General features: G+C 47.1%; 1 protein-coding gene and 1 long non-coding RNA gene across 13 annotated transcripts in view; one reads left to right on the forward strand and one right to left on the reverse strand.

Annotated features, from left to right (window-relative positions):
• Positions 1–18,832, forward strand: ZFP90 (ZFP90 zinc finger protein). Of its 12 annotated transcripts, none has more exons than XM_070062652.2 (6): positions 52–245; positions 535–601; positions 4,359–4,459; positions 10,203–10,329; positions 10,645–10,740; positions 15,751–18,832. In XM_070062652.2, the coding sequence occupies exons 3-6, from the start codon at positions 4,439–4,441 to the stop codon at positions 17,403–17,405; spliced, it is 1,899 nt and encodes a 632-aa protein (XP_069918753.1). In that variant the 5' UTR covers positions 52–245; positions 535–601; positions 4,359–4,438; the 3' UTR covers positions 17,406–18,832. The 12 variants fall into 12 exon arrangements, with proteins under 12 accessions (XP_069918752.1, XP_008255742.1, XP_069918751.1 ...); XM_089320352.1 differs by lacking the exon at positions 4,359–4,459 and adding an exon at positions 9,632–9,688 and having other exon boundaries at positions 63–245; XM_089320353.1 differs by lacking the exon at positions 4,359–4,459 and adding an exon at positions 9,632–9,688 and having other exon boundaries at positions 63–235.
• The window catches only part of LOC149120992 (uncharacterized), a 14,315-nt gene continuing 9,402 nt past the window's right edge, over positions 15,748–20,660 (reverse strand). The window contains exon 2 of the long non-coding RNA XR_016225332.1: positions 15,748–15,853. This is a non-coding gene — a long non-coding RNA (uncharacterized LOC149120992). The remainder of the gene's footprint in view (positions 15,854–20,660) is intronic.

Consider the following 20,660-nt stretch of genomic DNA (forward strand, 5'->3'; position numbering starts at 1 on the left):
CGCGCATCCGCCACCGTCCCGGGGTTGCGGGCGCGAGCCTCCGCGTGCGCAGGCGCACTTCCGGCTCTGCCCGCCGCTGCAGCCATTGTCCGGCCCTGGTGCGGCTGAGGCCGCTCGGGGCAAGCCCATCAGCAGATCAGGATTGGAGAGAACCGAGCCTGCTGCAGGCGCGGGAGGAGCCGGCCAGCGGCTCTGGGTGGCCTGAGGTTGCAAGATTCGGAGGCCCCCGGAGGCGGTGATTCCGAGTGCGCGGGTGGGGGCGGCACTTCTCACGGGTTCGGGAGGTGGGGGGGTGCCCGCAGGCCATCGGCCACCGTGCAGCGGGTGAGACTGGGCGTGACTGCTGTGAGGTGTCCTGGAGGCGGCCGGGCCTTTCAGCTGGGGAAGGAGGCGCGGCGTGCCCGGGCGGGGCCCACGCTCCGCTGCCCGCCGCGCTCGGGCTGCAGCGGCTGAGGGCCGGAGGCGGGGCGGCGGGGCGGGGTGGGACCGGGCGGCGGCCGCAGCCGGTGAGCACGCCCTGTCCTCTCTCCCCAGCTCCGGTCGGGCAGCGGGCCCCGGCGAGGCAGGAATGGCCCCGAGGCCGCCGACGGCCGCGCCCCAGGTGAGCAGCGCGTCCCCGACCTCCGGGGGCGTCCCATCCAGCGAGGCCCCCCCGGGCATGTTTGGGGACTGTTCGTGTCCTCCGCCTGGCGACTTGGAGCCTCGTAGCCACGCGAGATACCCCGGGGCGCCCAGGGCTGGAGAGAGCGGGATTCCCAACACGGGGGCCGCCCTGTGGGCTAGAGGGGCCGGGGCCGTGCGGTCTGGTGATGCTGGGCAATGTCCGGCAGTGCTGAGTGCTGAGTGCCACGCCAGTTCTTGAACTCTTGTCCATCCGTGGAGAGGGTGAGGTGACGGACAGGCAGCTGGGGAGGAGGAAGTGAGTGGCGATGAGTGAGGGGAGAGGAACCCAGCGGCTGACCCGGGGGCCACAGAGAAACTTTAGCCGAAGAAGGCCCGTCGGAATCTGCCTAGGAAGAGGCTGGTGGAAACGGGCTTTTTTTTTGGGCAAGGAAGAAAGCAAAAGACAAAATCAGACTGACTTGCCCCGAATTTTTGTCTTTTTTTTTTTTTTTTGACAGGCAGAGTGGACAGTGAGAGAGAGAGAGACAGAGAGAGAAAGGTCTTCCTTTGCCGTTGGTTCACCCTCCAATGGCCGCCGCGGCCGGCGCCATCTGATGGCAGGAGCCAGGTGCTTTTCCTGGTCTCCCATGGGGTGCAGGGCCCAAGCACCTGGGCCATCCTCCACTGCACTCCCTGGCCACAGCAGAGAGCTGGCCTGGAAGAGGGGCAACCGGGACAGAATCCGGCGCCCCAACCGGGACTAGAACCTGGTGTGCCGGCGCCGCAAGGCGGAGGATTAGCCTAGTGAGCCGCGGCGCCAGCCTTTTCTTGTCTTTTTCTGCCTTGATGAAGGAATGCTAGTGCGCAGCCCCCGGAAGTTCGGCCTGCACCTTGATTAATGTGAATGAAACTGATTTGGGAGCTCATTTAGACTTGCGGCAGAGGGCGCATTTTCTAGAAGCATCCTCACTCGGGGTTATCCGTGGATTTACAGAGTCTGTCGGTGAAAATGTAAGGATCCAGGCCGGCGCCGCGGCTCACTAGGCTAATCCTCCACCTTGCGGCGCCTGCACACCGGGTTCTAGTCCCGGTCGGGGCACCGGATTCTGTCCCGGTTGCCCCTCTTCCAGGCCAGCTCTCTGCTGTGGCCAGGGAGTGCAGTGGAGGATGGCCCAAGTGCTTGGGCCCTGCACCCCATGGGAGACCAGGAGAAGCACCTGGCTCCTGCCAATGGATCAGCGCGGTGCGCCGGCTGCAGTGCGCGGGCCGCGGCAGCCATTGGAGGGTGAACCAACGGCAAAGGAAGACCTTTCTCTCTGTCTCTCTCTCACTGTCCACTCTGCCTGTCAAAAAAAAAAAAAAAAAAAAAAAAAAAAAGGATCCAGATGGCAATGTGTGAGACAGTCATATCAGTCCAGATAAAAATACCAACTAGTAATGTCCTTTAAAAGCAGCTTTTAGGGTGGGTGCCTGGCACTGCTGTTAGGATGCTCCTGGAAATGCCGGCGTCCCATGTCTGGGATCCAGCTGCTGCTCATGCACGTACTAGAAGGCAGCAGGTGGTGGCTTAAGAACTTGAGTCCCTGCCACCACGTAGGAGCCCCTGACGGTCAGTCCCAGGGTCCTGGTTTCCACCTGGCCCAACCCAGGCCTTTGTAGGCCTTTGAAGCAGCACGTGGGAGATCTCTCTCTCTCTCTCTGTGTCTCTTGTCTCTTTGCCTTTCAAATACAATAAGTAAATTAAAAGTGTTTATTAAAAACAACTAGTAATGTCCTTTAAAAGCGTTTTATTGCCTGGGACCCCTGCGTCCCATGGTGGAGTGCCTGGGTTTGAGTCTGAGCTCCACTTCTGGTTCTGGCTTCCTACTGATGCGTACTCCAGAAGGCAGCAGGCAATGGCTCAAGAAGTTGAGTCCCTACCACCTGTGGGAAAGACCTAGCGCAAGTTCCCAGCTCCTGGTCCTGCCCCTGCTGATGTGGAAAGTTGGAGAGTGAGCCAGTGCATGGGAGATCTCTGTCCCTGCCTCTCAAGTAAAACTACAGCGCTTTACAGTAAATAAAAAACACAGCATACAGTGCCTTTAGGTATATTTTTACTTCTTCTGGTTTCTGTTCTTTAGGGAGAGCCCTGAGGAGTAAGACAAGTCACACTACTAGGCCGAGAGAGTTACTTGGTTTGGGGAGAGCCAGAGCAAGCCATTTTCACCTTTGCAAAGAGTTTCCTCCTCAGGAGGGAGAATTAGGATGACCAGGGGCGTGGGCCTCTGAAGGGGGAGTTGCCTTGTGAGTGGAGAAAGTATGTGTTCCGAGTGGAGAATTTTAGAGGCTACCTTAAACTTCACTTTTAAGGCTATGTTCCCTAGGCAGTCTGATTTAGTTTTATTCTAATGGAATGACCTGGTGGTGTTCTTGGATTATCTAACTCGCAATAAGCCTGCAATGGGACATGTCAGGCAGAAATCCCTCTTTGTCAGTAATTCCCCTTCTCTGAGCACGGACCTCTGGAAATGCAAGGGTGAGTGAGCGAGTCATGTGACTGCTCGTCTGGACAGTTAGTTCTGCTCCCTGCAGAAGGGATGTCCTGGGCTGCTGCAGAAGTCCAGGAGCTGCTTGAGTTCGGAGAAGGGGCAGGAATTCTCCCTGCAGGACGGAGTCAGAGATGTCTTTGAATAGGGCAGAGGCTGAGCAGAGTGAAGACGCAGTGTCTGGGAGCAGAGCTGATCGACTGGGTCAGAGAAGCTGGGGAGCAAGATGAGGGCCTTGCTCATGGAGCAGTGCCCTGGGAGACACCTGTGGGCTACGGGAAATGAGAAGGCGAGAATAAAAAGGAGTTTGGACTCCTTTTTGGCCTTGTAACTCGTTCGTTCTTTCATTCACTTATTCAGCCTATAGTGTGTCGGGCGCTTGTCTAGGCAGTTGTGATACTTCAGTGAACAAAAATCTGTCCAGGACTCTGCCCTCCTGGAGCTTCCATTCTAGGGAGGGGAAGGAGAGGGCTCCAGTGATAAGTAGTATCCTGGAATATCCAGTGATATGTAGTATCCTGGAAGGTAACTACCTCAAGAAGGAAAAAAGGGGGGAGAGACAGGTAAGGGGCTTGAGTCAGGAGGAGACATTTTGTAGTAGGGGTGTAGTTTTTGGTTTTGTTTTTCTTTTTTTTTTTTTTTTTTTTGACAGGCAGAGTGGACAGTGAGAGAGAGAGACAGAGAGAAAGGTCTTCCTTTTTTGCCGTTGGTTCACCCTCCAATGGCTGCTGCGGCCGGCACATCGTGCTGATCTGAAGCCAGGAGCCAGGTGCTTCTCCTGGTCTCCATTGCAGGTGCAGGGCCCAAGCACTTGGGCCATCCTCCACTGCACTCCCGGGCCATAGCAGAGAGCTGGCCTGGAAGAGGCAACCGAGACAGAATCCAGCGCCCCGACCGGGACTAGAACCCGGTGTGCCGGCGCCGCAAGGCGGAGGATTAGCCTAGTGAGCCATGGCGCCGGCCTTGGTTTTGTTTTTATGTCTCTGGCCCAGATGTCCACACCTAAGAAGGTAACCGTTAAAAAATGTATATTTACTTATTTGAGAGGCAGAGTTACAAGGAGAGAGGGAGAGACAGATACAGAAAGATCCATCCACTGGTTCACTCCCAAATGGGCACAGCGGCTAGGGCTGGATCAGGCCGAAGCCAGGAGCCTGGAACTCCACTGGGGGTCTCCCACGGAGGTGGCTGGGGCCCAGATATTTGAACCATCTTCCAATGCCTTCCTAGGCGTTTTCACAGGGAGCTGGATTAGAAGTAGAGCACTCATACAGGATGCCTGCGTCACAGCAGCGGCTTAACCTGCCGCTATGCCACAACGTAGGCCACAGGTATTGTTTGTTGGTTGTTTGGTTGTTTTTTTGCGAGACAGCTGCCATCCTCAGGTTCACTCTCACAGAGGGCAGATGGAGGCTGAAGACAGGAGCTGGCAACTCAGTACAGTCCTCCTGTGTAGGTAGCAGGGACCCAACCACCAGCCATCCTTGCTGCCTCAGGGCCTGCATTTAGCAGGAAGCTGGAGACAGAAGTGGAGGTGCTGGGACTCCAAAGGGTGCTCTGATAGGAAATATGGACACCCACGTGGCAGCTTAACCCACTTAGCTACAATACCTGCCCCTGTTGTTTTCATAGTAGCCAACCTGGTAGGCGTGAAGTGGTGTCTCCTTGTAGTTTTGATTTGTATTTCTTTAGTGGTCAGTGATATTATAGTTCTTTCATATGCTTATAAGCCATTTGGATATGTATCTTCTTTGGAGAAATGTTATGCCCATTTTTGGATTGGGTTTGATTTTTTGTTGTTGAGATTTATATATTATAAATAATATAGATCTTTATAGTATGCATATAAATCTTAATATTATAGACATTTTAATAGAAAAAAAGATATTTAGGATACCTCTTTAGCACTTCTGTATGTGGTTTGATGAATTTCCTTCTTTTCTCCCTATGCATGTTTTCCCCTCAAATGTTTTCAGTTATAACTTATTTTAAATTACATATGATTTTTATGAGGGTTTTTCTTTCTTATGAAGTTTTTTATGTATTTATTTTTACTTATTTAAAGGCAGAGTGACAGAGAGACAAAAAGAGAGATCTTCCATCCACTGGTTCATTCCCTAATGTCTGCTACACCACGTTTGGGCCAGACCAAAGCCAGGAGCCTAGAACTTCAGCTGGGTCTCCTGTGTGGGTGGCAGGGATCCATCAACTGCTGCCTCCCAGGGTGCACATTAGCAGGAAGCTGGATTGGAAGCAGAGTAACTGGGACTCAACCCAGGCACTTATGGTACATCCCAATATTTTAATAAAAAAAGTTGGGGGCTGGTGCTGTGGCACAGTGGGTAAACGCCCTGGCCTGAAGTGCCAGCATCCCATGTGGGTGCTGGTTCTAGTCCCAACTGCTCCTCTTCTGATCCAGCTCTCTGCTATGGCCTGGGATAGCAGTGGAAGATGGCCTGAGTCCTTGGGCGCCTGGACCCACATGGGAAACCTGGAAGAAGCTCCTGGCTCCTGGCTTTGGATCTGCTCAGCTTTGGCCGTTGCGGCCCTCTGGGAGGTGAACCAGTGGATGGAAGACCTCTCTCTCTGTCTCTACCTCTCTCTAACTCTGTGCTTCAAATAATAAAATAAATCTTAAAAAAAAAAAAAGTTAGTTCATTCCCTCAAATGGCTGCAATGGCCAAGGCTGAACCAGTCCAAAGCCAGGAGCCAGGAGCTAGGAGCTTCATCCTGGTATCCCAAGTGAGTGCAGGGGCCCAAGCATTTGGGTCATCTTCTGCTGCTTTCCCAGGTATATTAGCAGAGAGCTGGATTGGAAGTGGAGCAGCCAGCACTCAAACCGGTGCCCATATTGATACTGGTATTGCAGGCGGGGACTTTACCCACTATGCTGCAATGCTGTCCCCAAATTTTGTTTTACTATTATGAATAATATTGGGATAAAGTCCCACTTGGTTATCCCAGGTAATTATTTTAAGAATACTTATGCAATTGAAAAGTGTTTACATCTGTAATTTTTTTTTGAAAGGCAGAGAGATACACAGAGAACCTATTCACTTATCTGTCCCCAAATACCCAGAGAGGAAGGATGCCAAAGTTGGGAACCAACTACTTGAGCCCTCGCCACTGCCTCCCAGGAAGCTGTAGTCAAGAGCTGGAGTTGAGGATTGAACCCAGGTACTCCATTATGGGACAGAGGCATCCTAACCAGTGTCTTAACCATTAGGCCAAACACCTGCCCCTGCATCTCTCTTAAATGAAGTAGCCAGCAGAGAACGAGATCTCTTTGACAGGCTTTGGTGTCAAGCATCTCCTTAACTTACAGAAACATTCAGATTACTTTTCTTCTTTCTCAGTCTTTTGAAAGAATTTACTCATGAAACACTTTGACCTAGGATTTTTATAGAGAGGATGATTTGGGAGCAATTTTCACTGTGTACACCTCAATTATTAAGGTTTTTATGTCAACATTGATAATTTAGAACACCCATCCTTTGTCAAGATTTTCCAACTTCCTAACGTACTGTTAGTGTCATTTTACTGTTTTGTTTCTCCTTCCATCTTTAAATTCATTTTAAAAAATTTTCTTTAACTGTATATATCAGAGATTTTTCTACGTGGCTGACATTTGAGAGGAACCAACTTTTCGGTTTGGTGACAGTATCATCATTTTTCTGCTTGCCCCTGCTTTTTATGGTCTAGGAAGTTCATTCACTAACCCCCATGAATTTTAGCCTCAAGGCAACTCCTCACTTCCCCGCAGTCAGAACTGCTCCGCTGCCTCACTCGGGAGGCATCTCTGAGCCCCTGCTCCTTGCCAGCAGTGGCTCTCATCTAGGGGCCCCCGTCAGGGCCAGCTGCAAGTGGTACCCGCTTCCGGTGGGGCAGTGCTGAAGTGGCAGTGAGGCGATCAGGGAGAGGGAGCGCATGAACAACTAAGCCCGGGCCTGGTCTGTGCTGCGTGCTCTGTAAGTCTTCACTGCTGGAGGCAGGCACTCAGAGCCGGTGGTTAAGACACTGCTTGGGATACTCGCTTCCCATATCAGAACCTGGGTTTGATCCCGTCTCTGCTCCCAGTTCCACCTTCCTGCTAATGTGCATCCTGAAGGGGGGGCAGCAAGTGAGGTTCAAGTACTTGGGTTCCTGCCACCCATATTAGAAACCTGGATTGAGTTCCCAGCTTCAGCTTTGGCTTCAGCCTGGCCCAGGCCCGACAGCTATGGGCATTTGGAGAGCGAACCAGTGGATAGGAGATTTCTCTCTCTCCCTCTCTCTGCATCTCAATAAATAAAGAATAAGTAAATAAAAAATTTAAATAAATCTTTGCTGTTGTTCTTTCATTGTGAACTACCTGAAGAGCTTTTAAAAGATGCCTGACAGCCCTCTGTGCATGGGCAGTTGAGAACAGTTGCCCAGGTCGTTCTTGACCATCTCCGCACTCTGGATTGTGGACAGATGGCTGCAGTTCTGCGATAGAGATGTGGGCCAAATGCCAAGGGAGGATGGGGAAAGGACCACTGTGCTTGTTCTAGAATGACAGTGAGGGTTTTTTTTTTTTTTTCACATAGAGCTGAGGGAAAACATTGTGTCATGGTGCTGGTGTTGAGGTGCATCAGATTAAGCCACATCTGACAATGCTGGCATCCCAAATCGGGGTGCTGTTTCGAGTTTTAGCTGTTCCATTTCCAATCCAGCTCCCTGCTGATGTGCCTGAGAAAGCAACAGGTGATGACCCAAGTACTTGTGCTCCTGCTACCCAGATGGGGTTCTGGGTTCTGATTTGGTCTGGCTCAGCCCCAACTGTTGGTAGCCATTTGTGGAGGGAACCTGTGGATGGAGGAGTCTTTTTCTCTCTCTCTCTCTGTCTCTCCTGTCTTACTCTGCCTTTCAAAGAAATAAATCTTAAAAGAAAGATCATACCCAGAATAGGTTGCATGAAGGGAGGAAGACACAAAATAGAATGATGTTGTCGGGACAAAGAGTCCTCATGGCAGAGATGTGGTATGTGTGGCAGGAGACAAATTTGACAGAAAGGTGATTCAGTAGCCCAAGGAGAATGGCCTGAAGTAGGGATCTAGAATAATCTGGAACAGTGCTGCCCAAAAGAAATATAGCTACATTGTAATATTAAATGTTCCAGTAGCCACTATCTAAAAAGAAGGGAAATTAAGTTTAGTAATATATAATTTAACCTGCCATATCTGGGGTATTATTTCTACATGTAATCACTTTTTATATTGCTAATGAAGGCCGGTGCTGCCCGCACCCCGGGTTCTAGTCCCAGTCGGGGCGCCGGATTCTGTCCCAGTTGCTCCTCTTCCAGTCTAGCTCTCTGCTGTGGCCCGGGAGGGCAGTGGAGGATGGCCCAAGTGCTTAGGCCCTGCACCCGCATGGGAGACCAGGAGAAGCACCTGGCTCCTGGCTTCGGATCAGCACAGTGCGCCGGCCGCAGTGCGCTGGCCACAGCGCGCTGGCCACAGCGGCCATTGAAGGGTGAACCAACGGAAGGAAGACCTTTCTCTCTGACTCTCTCTCTCACTGTCCACTCTGCCTGTCCAAAAAAAAAATTGCTAATGATGCATTTAATTCTTTTTGATACTAAATCTCCAAAATTGCTTTATATTTTATACATATCACATAGCTTGATATAATCAAGAAACAGCAAAAATCAGTGTGGCTACAGTTTAGTGAGTAATGAGGGAGTTGGAATTTTATTTTTTTAAGGATGTATTTACTCATTTATTTGAAAGGCAGAGAAACAGGGAGAGAGAGTGAGTGTGAGAGAGAGATCTGTCCTCTAGTTCACTCTCCAAATGGCCACAACAGCCAGGTCTGGGCCAGGCTGAAGCCTGGAGCCAGGAATTCCCTCCCAGTCTACTACTTGGATGGCAGGGGCCCAAGTACTTGGACCATCTTCTGCTGCCTTCCCAAGTTGCATTAGCAGGGAGCTGGATCAGAAGCAAAGCAGCTGGGACTTGAATTAGCACTCCGATATGGGATGTCAACATCTCAAGCAGAGGCTTAACCCACTGTGCCACAATGCCGGCTCCTGAATTTTATTCTTAGTCCAGAAGGGTTCTCTTGGTTTTATGGAGTGGGTCCCTCATAATACAACTGTACTATGGAGTACTGTGAAGCAGTTCAAATCAAGAAGAAATAAAATTATATAAGTCTTTAAGGAAAGATCTCTAAGATACTTAGTTAAATGTAAAAACAAGTTGTGAAACAATATGTATGGTGTTTTATAAAACAATTTGTGTGTGTGTGTGTGTGAAACATAGACAAGAGACTCCAAGTGTGTACACCAAACTATGAAGAATGGTTTCTTCTGGGGAGTAAAGTGGGATTGGTTATGAGGGTGAAGATGAGCCCTCCCTTTTTACTCCACACTGTACTTCATGCAAAGAAAGTGGAGGGCAGCAAGGAACTGGTTGGTGATTATATAAAAGACTTGGCTTTGCACAGCGTCGGGAGGATATCTAAATGGGTATGCATGTTTGCAGGACAAATTGCCCCTCATGACTTTCCTGCTGGCCACACCAGATCCTCTACAACATTAGGTAAATGGCTAGTGCATAAAACCCCATGTGTGTCCCGCCCCACCGCAGGACAGCACATGTGTGGTCACCACTTCTTTTTTTTTTTTTTTTGACAGGCAGAGTGGATAGTGAGAGAGAGAGACAGAAAGAAAGGTCTTCCTTTTGCCGTTGGTTCACCCTCCAATGGCCGCCACGGCTGGTGCGCTGCGGCCGGCACACCGCGCTGATCTGAAGGCAGGAGCCAGGTGCTTCTTCTGGTCTCCCATGGGGTGCAGGGCCCAAGCACTTGGGCCATCCTCCACTGCCTTCCCGGGCCACAGCAGAGAGCTGGCCTGGAAGAGGGGCAACCGGGACAGAATCCGGCGCCCCGACCGGGACTAGAACCCGGTGTGCCGGCGCCGCTAGGTGGAGGATTAGCCTATTGAGCCGTGGCGCTGGCCTACCACTTCTGATATATCTCACAGTATGTTCATAGTATTGCCCTGGGAACATTGATGGGGTCGATCCCTTGTTGAGCAGGAATGTGGTCCTACAGGAATCAGTAACATTCAAAGATGTGGCCGTGGACTTCACCAGGGAGGAATGGCACCACGTGGACTCTGCGCAGAGAACGTTGTACAAGGATGTGATGCTGGAGAACTATAGCCACCTGGTAGCTCTTGGTAAGTACCACTTACTTCTTTCAGAGCCTTGTCTATTGGTGGGTCCCTCCTTTCTCAGCTGCTAAAGTTATGCTCATAGCTTGGGTAACTAAGTGGGTTCAGGAGTCAGAGTTTGGTCATCTCTTTGGGATCTAGCTTTATAGGAATTGAGCCTGTGCAATTGCAGAACTGGAGAAAGGGAGCTGGTTCCATGATTCCTCAAGCTGCACCCTTTTCCTTCGGAGTTCCTGAGGATCAAAGGCTAGTACTGACTTGTAGGAGGGTACTCTGTCACCTGCACAAACAACCACATCTTGTGTGTTCACCCATGAGCAGGATATCAAGTTTCCAAGCCAGAGGTGATCTTCAAGTTGGAACAAGGAGAAGAGCCGTGGATATCAGAGGGAGAAATCCAGAGACGCTTCTGTGCAGGTAAATGAGTGAGAATCAGGCAGGGAGGAATCAGTGCAGGTAATGGCACAGCTGAGGGAGGGGGAAGTGCCTTGGAGTCCCTGATTTGAGAGCTCTTAGACCTGCATGGAGAGCTGAAGTCATGTTCCTGGTCACACCTTTGTGTGTCTCTGTTCTTCAGTAGCGTGCTCTTGCTGTCAGTAGGTCTTAGAGAAGAGGGTACCTCTTTTTCTTTTCTGAAAGTAGCCCTTGTCCTGCATTTAGAATACCATCTCTGCCTATTCTGTAGCCCTCCTTGCTGGGTTATTTTCTCCTCTGGTATCCTTAGACTCTCTTCATTATTTAAAGGCCCTTTTCTCACTCATTCAGATAGGAGTTAAACTCCTGTGTCTCCTCCTTGTTGTGTATTGTTTCTTTCACTGTCTGGTGCCCTAGAGGTACAGGAAATACCCACAGCCTTGATTCTTCCTCCCTTTATAACCTGCCTTGAATTTCCTTTCCCTGACCACACGCTTTAAACCTCTGTCTAGGGAGTAGCACCATCCTCCTTCCAGCCCATGTCTGTTAGGTTTTTAACAAATTTTTCATGTTATGTGAAAGGCAGAGAGAGAGAGAGAATCTTTGATCCACTGGTTTAGTCTCCAAATGCTCACACAGCCAGGGCACCCAGCTCCAAGTCAGGAAAGTGGGAATTCAACCCAGTGTCCCATGTAAGGGGCTGGGAGCCGAGGACTTGAGCCTCATCTACTGCTTCCCGAAATGTGTATTAGCAGGAAGCTGGAATCAGAAATGGAGCTGGGACTCAAACTCCAGTGTGGGAGGCACATGTCCCCCATGGCTCTTTAACCCCTGAACCAACACCTGCCCCCTATGCTGGTTTGACTCACTGCCTCCACTTTCTGTAGGCTCATCCTCACCTGATGTTCTGACTTGTTGAGTGCTTCCTGGCATTAGGTCTTTGGCTTTTCTTGCTTTCTCCAGTAAGTGAATCTTCCTGAAGGAACCTGCCCTCCAGCCTCCTCCCCCTTCTCTCTGTTTTCCCCCTACAAGGATGCCTGCCTTCTGGTAGTTGCGGCCTGTTGGTCTGTGTTGTAGACTCTGGAATCTCCCTTATTTGTACCCTGGTCACTTTTTTTTTTTTTTCTTTTCATAAGATCTCTCCACTTAGAAGTCTCATGAAGTTCATATAGAATATGTAAACTCTGAATTCATCATTTTTTAATTCTTGTTTTGAATGTAACTCCTTGAGCTTCAGTATCAGCTAAGCTGGTACCTGCTGTTTCTGGTAGCCAGCAGAGGCCCAGGCACGATAGCATCCACAAGGGATCCCTTGGTATGCATCTCCCTGCCAGAGGTCATATTGTAGACAGGACTTCAATGACAGTACCACAGTGTGACAGTTCAGGAGGTATTTTAGTACTTCCAGACTCTAGGTATATTACCTGCCTAGAAGACGTACGTGGAGGTCAGGGAGTGAGTGAGTGCAGACAGAGGCGGTGGGGTTGTGGGGAGACCCATGGGCCAGTGCTTTTATTGGGTTCAGAGTATTATCTGAATATTTTATGCAGGGGGTTTTAATTGGTGGGTTTAAAGCAGTAGTTCCAGGAGGTCCTGCTGTGACTGAGAAATGGTCATCTTAAGGGTAAATGTTGGAATGGCCCGATAGATGGGGCTGTGGGAAAGCAGGGAGCCCAGCCTGGTAGGCTGGAGAGAGCCCTCTAAGGTTGTCGTCTCTGGCCACCAGCTATAGCTATTTGAGGAGGTTGTGCCGTGCATCTGCTATGAGAAGTTAAGCTTATGTTTAAAAATGGGTGCCGAGGGCACATAAAATTAGAAACACTCGCTCTAATCCCCAGCCAGCACATTGAGCCACCTTACTGGTCTCCCATTACTACCTGGACCTATTAAAAAGCACTGAGTTTCTAACCCCTCAGGCCAGAGTCCATAATCAGTTTAGTCTTTTTTTCTTTCAATCCAGGTTCTTTTCCTCCTTAAGGAGTGTCTGATGTTTTTTGCCTTTTAACTTCTGCTGGGGACATCTTGGATCAGGCCAGAGGCTGTAATTCCCAGCTGGAAGTACTCATTCTGTCTTTCTATAATACATATTGGATTTTTAAAGTTACACCATTTTTGTTTTATAAATCACGTACTCACAGAATCGTGGAAACACCACCACTGTTTAAATTTTTTTTTTTTTTTTTTTTTGACAGGCAGAGTGGAAAGTGAGCGAGAGAGAGACAGAGAGAAAGGTCTTCCTTTTGCCGTTGGTTCACCCTCCAATGGCCGCTGTGGCCACCGCAGCTGGCACACCGTGCTGATCCGATGGCAGGAGCCAGGTACTTCTCCTGGTCTCCCATGGGGTGCAGGGCCCAAGCACTTGGGCCATCCTCCACTGCACTCCCTGGCCACAGCAGAGAGCTGGCCTGGAAGAGGGGCAACCGGGACAGAATCTGGCGCCCCAACCGGGACTAGAACCTGGTGTGCCGGCGCCGCTAGTCGGGGGATTAGCCTAGTGAGCCGTGGCGCCGGCCACCTACCTACCTCTTAACAAGACCTTGCTAATACTCCCTGAACCTCATTATAGAAAATAGAAACTCCCCTTATTGAAAGGTTTCCTCTCACACCTTCCGCTGTTATCTTTCTATTCCTGCTGAAACAAATTCCCTTTAGGCTGAACTTCTAACATTCCCTGTAAGTAACATATACTTTCCCTTAATTGGTAATAGAAGTATGTTCTGCCCATCGAGAGCATTGATTTGTTTAGGTCAAGGTCTATTAACTTGTGAAACTAATACAAATGTGCTTTTATTGGGTCCTTCCCTGATTTCAAATAGCATTTATATCATCTCCACTATGCAAACTCGGATTTAATATTGTGCCATCCAGTAGTTTTTCACTTTTTTTTTTACTTGTCAAAATATTGGATTCTATTCTTAGATTTCAAGCTCTTAGAGGAAGAGCCTGTTATTATCTTCCTATACATTCTATGTGTGTGTGTTGCAGAGCATACAAAAGGCAGATAGAAATACCTTGATTGATTGTTAGGGAATGTGGCTGGGGAGAGAATTTCCTCATTCATTCAACAAATATTTCTTGAATGTCCCACTGGGAAGGATTCTAAAAAAAAATACAAAGTATTCTCTGCCTTTAGATTAGAATCGATTCTTGTTGCAAGGTAAGGAATTTGGGGTTTAGGGCCCCTTAGTTGTTTTCCTTTCCCAACATGTTATTTTGAAAATTTTCAAATATATAGAAAAATTGAAAAGCTTAAATAGTGAATGCCACATACCCACTGTTAAGATTATCACATTTATTGTTCAGATTTTGTTATATTTGCTTTATCACATATCTCTTTATACATCTATATTACTGTAAGTAAAAAAGTAATATATCTGTCTTTTTATTTATTTATTCATTTGAAAGAGAATGCTCCTGTCTACTGCTTTACTCCCCATATGTTCACAGTGGCAGTGATTTGGGGAAGGCTAGTGGGAGCTGGGAACTAAATCCTGGTCTTCCATGTGGGTTGCAGGAATCTGGCTACTTGAGCCATTGCTGCTGCCTCCTAGGACCTACACTAGCAGGAAGCTGGAGGTGGGCATTAAATGTGGGACATGGGCATCCTAACAAGCAGCTTAGTGGCTTAATGAAATGCCCACCTCTGACTGACTTTTTGATGCATTTCCAAGTAAGTTGCAAGTGTGACTACTTTTCATACTCGACATGCATGTCATTCATTGGTGCTCAATATTTATTTATGATTCTTTTTAAGAAAATGTCAAAAAAAAGTAACTGGAATTTTCTAAAGAAATTTTCTGTAACATCCATAACAAGCTGTGGTTTGTAGCAATTTTTAGATTTCCTACTTTATTGAGCTCATCAGTTCTATTTGCACAGTATACATGCTATTTGTTAAGCGAACTATTTTCAGAATTGATTTTGTTACCTTCTGAATAAACGAATTGAAAAAACAAAAAAAGAGAAAATGTCATAGTAAAATGTACAACTCTTAATTGTATGATACAGTTGGGTTTTAACATGTGTATTCACTTTGAAACCCAATTTATAACCCAAATTCCTATTGATATGGAACATTTCCATCACTCCAAGAAGCTCCCTGTCCTTAGTATTTAAATGTTACCCTTCTTAAAACCTATAAATTAATTAATTCTATGTTATTGATATTCTAAGATAAAAACAGGGACTTAGCGATCCATTTATTAGGCAGATTGAAATAAATCCTTTGGATCAGTATGTAAAGGTGATTAAAGTAGAATCAGAGCTCAGATAGACTAACATCACAGCCAAGTGCTAAGGGGAAAGATGATCTGCCTTGGGATGGGTGTTTGGTATAGTGGTTAAGATGCTGCTTGGGACACCCACATCACCGTATTAGAGTGCCTGCATTCAAGTCCTGGCTCCCTATTTCTGATTTCAGCTTCCTGCTGGTGGCACGCCTTGGGAGGCAGCAGATGGTTCCTCAAGTACTTGCATCCCTGCCACCCGGGTAGAAGACCTGGATTGAGTTCTGGGCTCCTGGCATTGTGCTGGTCCAGCCCAAGCATCACAGGCATTTGGGGAATAAGCCAGCAGATAGAAGATGTTTCTCTGTCTCTCTGCATTTCAAATAAATACAAATAAAATAGAAATTATGAAATGGGTTTATTAGGAAAGTAGATTTTGTGGTGGGTTATGAAATGGACCAGAGGTATGGAAAGCAGATGAAATATTACAAGATGGACTATAATGCTATTCCATTTGCATTGCTAACACCCTCATGCTCACATATGCCTCTATATGCAAATTAGCCCTCCTGGGTGGACTTCCTTCATTCTCTGGACTTAGCACATGCTCTGGGTTGGCAATCTTCATTACTTTCCTTTCCTCCATTTTAGCTCTTCTCCCCATGCCATGGGACTAATTTCAAAACAGTCATGAGTAATTTATATCTTTTTCATTTCATCATCCTTCTCTAGCAGTTTGTCTCAACAGGAAGGAACAGGAGATCTTTTCCCTTTGAATTTCTTTCAGACTGGAAGACCAGGAGTGAAGCCAAATCATCAAATCTTCATCAGGGCATAGCTGAAGTGTCCCGTAGCACAGATGGTCTCTCCAGTGCCACTTTAGAAGACACCTGTGATATTAGTAGCCAGTTAGAAAGGCACCAGGAAAACGGGAAGAGACATCTGGGGCCAGAGGCATCTGCCCAGAAGAAAATAATCACACCAGAGAAAAGTTTTGAGCAAAATAAATTTAGTGAAGATTCTAGGTTGAATAAAGACCTGCTTACACAACTGAACATTCCTTCAAGAATAAGGCCTAGTGAATGTGAGACGCTTGGAAACAATTTGGGACATAATTCAGACTTACTTAATCAAAACAATGCCCTTGCGAAGAAGAAACCATATAAGTGTAATAAATGTAGGAAAGCCTTTATTCATCGATCATCACTTACCAAACATGAGAAAACACATAAAGGAGAGGGTGCTTACCCTACTGGTGCAGATCAGGGAATTTATCCTGGAAAGAAACATCATGAGTGTACTGACTGTGGGAAAACCTTCCTGTGGAAGACACAACTGACGGAGCATCAGAGAATTCACACTGGGGAGAAACCCTTTGAATGCAATGTGTGCGGAAAGGCCTTCAGGCACAGCTCATCCCTTGGGCAGCACGAGAATGCTCATACTGGAGAGAAACCCTACCAGTGTAGTCTCTGCGGCAAAGCCTTCCAGCGCAGTTCCTCCCTTGTTCAACACCAGAGAATTCACACCGGAGAGAAGCCCTATCGATGTAATCTGTGTGGGAGGTCCTTCAGGCATGGCACATCCCTCACTCAGCACGAGGTTACACACAGTGGTGAGAAACCCTTCCAGTGTAAGGAATGTGGGAAAGCCTTTAGTCGGTGTTCTTCCCTCGTCCAACACGAGAGGACTCATACTGGAGAGAAACCTTTTGAATGTAGCATATGTGGGCGGGCTTTTGGTCAGAGCCCATCTCTTTATAAGCATATGAGGATTCATAAGAGAGGCAAACCTTACCAAAGCAATAGCTACAGCATAGATTTCAAGCACACCTCCTCTCTTACTCAAGATGAAAGTACTGTGACTGAAGTGAAATCCTACCATTGTAACGACTGTGGGGAAGACTTCAGTCACATTACAGACTTCACTGACCATCAGAGGATCCATGCTGGAGAGAACCCCTATGACTGTGAGCAGGCCTTTAGTCAACAAACTATCTCTCATCCCGGAGAGAAGCCGTATCAGTGTAATGTATGTGGGAAGGCGTTCAAAAGGAGTACCAGTTTCATAGAGCATCACAGGATTCATACTGGAGAAAAACCGTACGAATGTAATGAGTGTGGAGAAGCCTTCAGTCGACGCTCGTCGCTTACTCAACATGAGAGAACCCATACTGGCGAGAAACCCTATGAATGTATTGACTGTGGGAAAGCCTTCAGTCAAAGTTCATCCCTTATTCAGCACGAGAGAACTCATACTGGAGAGAAACCCTATGAATGTAACGAATGTGGGCGCGCCTTTCGAAAGAAAACCAACCTGCATGATCATCAGCGAATTCATACTGGAGAAAAACCCTATGCTTGTAAGGAATGCGGGAAAAACTTCAGTCGAAGCTCAGCTCTCACCAAACACCAGAGAATTCATGCACGAAATAAACTCTAGGAACCCTGAAACTAAGGAATGTGTAGAAAGCTTTAGCTAAAATGCTGTTCTGGTTCAGGACCACAGCATTCTTACTGGAGAGGGTTTGAGAATCTAATGACTTGTGTGTGATGAAAGCTTGTATATTGTGTGTGGAGAAAACTGTGTGCCACTAGACAGAATGTCTTTTTAATAAAAGCCACATGCATATTTGATTACAAGCAGCTGTAAAACTGACTACAGACAGCATATATAGCCAGTTGAAAATGATATGCCTATATATTGGATTTTATAAAGCTTTTGAATATATATATACACATATATATATATATATATATGAGATCACCAAGTTTCAATCACTTGATGTGTAACCCTGTTTACAGTCTTTTTTAAAAAATAAATAAAACTCCAGTAATGACCAAAAGTCATTTTTAAAAATTGCTTGACAACTGCAACTCTTAAAGTAAGTCCACTGTGGAAACCAACTCCACCTGCAGAAATTTGCCATTCAAAGAATTAGTTTAAGTAGCATAACCACTTCATTGTACAGATAAAGAGACAAAGCCAAAGATTTGAAGTGGTTTGCACAGTATGGTACAGCCCATAAGAGCTAAGTGGATTGGAGAATGCAGGTCTCCTGGATCTTTGTCCCCATGGCATTGTGACTGAAGGGTTTGAAGTGAATCAGATACCCAAACATTTAATAAGCACCCTTGAGTTGAGCACTTAGAAATTCCTAAAAGCATAAGAAGCAGGATGTATGTAGCTTTGCCACAGGCCTATTTAAATCAACTTGTAGAAGCTTACAAACCAGAACATCAGCGGCAGCTGTTGATAGTTGAGCTTCTGGTGACTTTTTCCTTTTCCCAGTTAGAAGTTTGCATAGAGCTAACATGTCAGTTTCATAGAACTATTAAGTCCTCTTGTGCTTTTTAGGGCACTCCTATGAAAGCGCACTGACCTAAGCTTTATATATCAGATCGGTAGGAAAGCAACTAAGGAAAAACTAAGAGCAGAATGTTCCCCAAATCAGTTTTGTTACACAGAAATAAAAATCCAGCTACTTTTTGCCATAAATTATCTGACTCCATTTAGAGAAACAACATGTATTGACTCATTTTGTGCACAAATATTTCACCATAAAAATACCAGCTTGTTGGGGGCAGCACTGTGATGTGGTGAGTTAAGCCACTGCCTGCAGGACCGGCATCTCATGTGGGTGCTGGTTCCAGTCCCAGCTGCTCCACTTCTGATCCCGCTCCATGCTAATGTGCCTGGGAAAGTAGCAGAAGATGGCCCAAGTGCTTGGGCCCCTGCATCCAAGCTCCTGGCTCCTGGCTTCATCCTGGCCCAGTCCTGGCATTGCAGCCATTTGGGGAGTGAATCAGCAGATCAAAGACTCTGCTTCTCTCTCTGTTTCTGTAACTCCACCTTTCAAATAAATCTTTTTTTTTTTAAAAAAATACCAGCTTGTTTTATTTCTATGATTCTTTCCTATGAGTAAAGCATGAGCTAGGTAAGCTTCAGTGGTCCACTCCAGTTTTTTTTTATTTTACTTGAAAAGCACAATTAGAGAGATGGAGACAGGTGTTCCATCCTCTGGTTCACTCCCTAATGGCTGCAACGTTAAGGGCTGGGCCAAGCTGAAGCCAGGCACCTGGAACTCATCTGGGTCTCCCGCTTGGGTCGTCTCATGGCTTTCCTAGGCACCTAGGACATTAGCAGGGAGCTGTATCAGAAGTGAAGCAGCTGGGATTCAACTTGACCCAGAGCCCATATGGAATGTCTGTCACTGGCAGTGACTTTACCCACTATGCCATAACGCCGGCCCCACCACTCCAATTCTCAATGTCTCCTCACGCTTCCCATCACATAGTCTAAATGAATTTCTAGAACCTTTGTTCATTGACACCAACATTACAGGCAGATTTGGAAACAACTGTGAATGTTAACCTGTTCACTAAAGAGGTGTTTTCCCCTCTCAGAGGCAAAATTCCTTAAGCCTAATTATGATTCTCAGTGAAGAGTGATATGGGTGGTGTGCCAGGTGGCAGGATCCATCACCCTCTCATCCTGTATAGCATAAAGTGGCTTTCAAGTATTTTCATTCTTTGCAGAGGAAAATGTGTATGGTGGCTGAAATATGCTGTGTAGCCCTGTAATTCTATCACTTGCAAGCCAAGATGTTCTTCCAAGAAATTATTATCCAAAAAAAAAAACTTTATGATGCTCAGTGCTTAGTGTGTACAATGCCAGGACCGTGCTTGTATTGGCTGATACATGGTTTACCAGTGGGTGATTCTACTCAGACCCTCCCCTACTGATTAACTAGGAATCCTGACAGTGCTGCTGATTGGGGATCTCTAATGTGGACTATTTGCAGGAATGGCATGAATTGTAACCAAATGGTGACCTTGTTACGGAAATTTATAAAAAACTTAGTTCCAGAACACCCAAAGAATACCAGGGATTTGTTTGTGGTGCCTGGCCTAGATCCAGCACCACTGTAAATCTCAGCCATCTTCATTGACAAGGAGGAAGCCTAGGAAGTGTGTGGCTAATTGAACAGGACTCCTAAGCCCAGCACCTCACACCATGCCCTTAGGAATACCCAGCCTTTCAGGGCAAAATGAAATACATCCTTGTAACATTGTATTCTTCCAATAAAGGCTTCTGAGTCCAATGGTAATCAGTTTGTCTTTCTCAATTTTTAGAACATGGTAAAGATTAGAGAATGGTGCATCAGGAAGGAGGGACTGGAGCTGGCATTGTGGTGCAGCAGATTAAGCCACTGCTTGCAATGCTGGCATCCTGTATCAGAGTGCCAGTTAGAGCCCCAACTGCTCTGCTTCCCATCTAGCTTCCTGCTAATGCACCTGTGAAGACAGTGGAAGATGGCCCAAGGGCTTCGACCCCTGCCAATCATGTAGGAGACCAGGATGGACTTCCTGTCGTCGGCCTAACCCAAATCTGGCTGTTGTGGCCATTTTAGGGGTAACCAGCAAATGAAAGATTCTCTCCACTTCCCTCTAAGTAAGTAAATAGGTACGTATTTTTAAAAGGGTGAATTAGCTGCTAAATTCTATTCTTCACAAGTCTGAGTTAATAGCTACCATTTATTGAGTGCTTATTGCTTAAAAGGCGTTGTCCTACATGTTTCACATCTGTCATTCGATTTAATCTTTATAGCTGATTAAGGTGTTACACTGGTTCTTGTCCTTGCCGAGCTTTCCCGCCTCTTGTTGTAATAATCCCTGCTGTCCTGACCACAGGAAT

This window comes from Oryctolagus cuniculus, chromosome 18 (assembly GCF_051225735.1).
Source record: "Oryctolagus cuniculus isolate XC-2025 breed Fujian yellow rabbit chromosome 18, ASM5122573v1, whole genome shotgun sequence".
Taxonomy (NCBI): Eukaryota; Metazoa; Chordata; class Mammalia; order Lagomorpha; family Leporidae; genus Oryctolagus; species Oryctolagus cuniculus.

Coding starts and splice junctions, on each gene's coding strand:
- ZFP90 (XM_070062651.2), top strand. CDS start 569: ATGGCCCCGAGGCCGCCGACGGCCGCGCCCCAG. Junction 602..10,202: donor CGCCGACGGCCGCGCCCCAG/GTGAGCAGCGCG, acceptor GTGGTCCTACAG/GAATCAGTAACATTCAAAGA. Junction 10,741..15,750: donor CCAGAGACGCTTCTGTGCAG/GTAAATGAGTGA, acceptor AATTTCTTTCAG/ACTGGAAGACCAGGAGTGAA.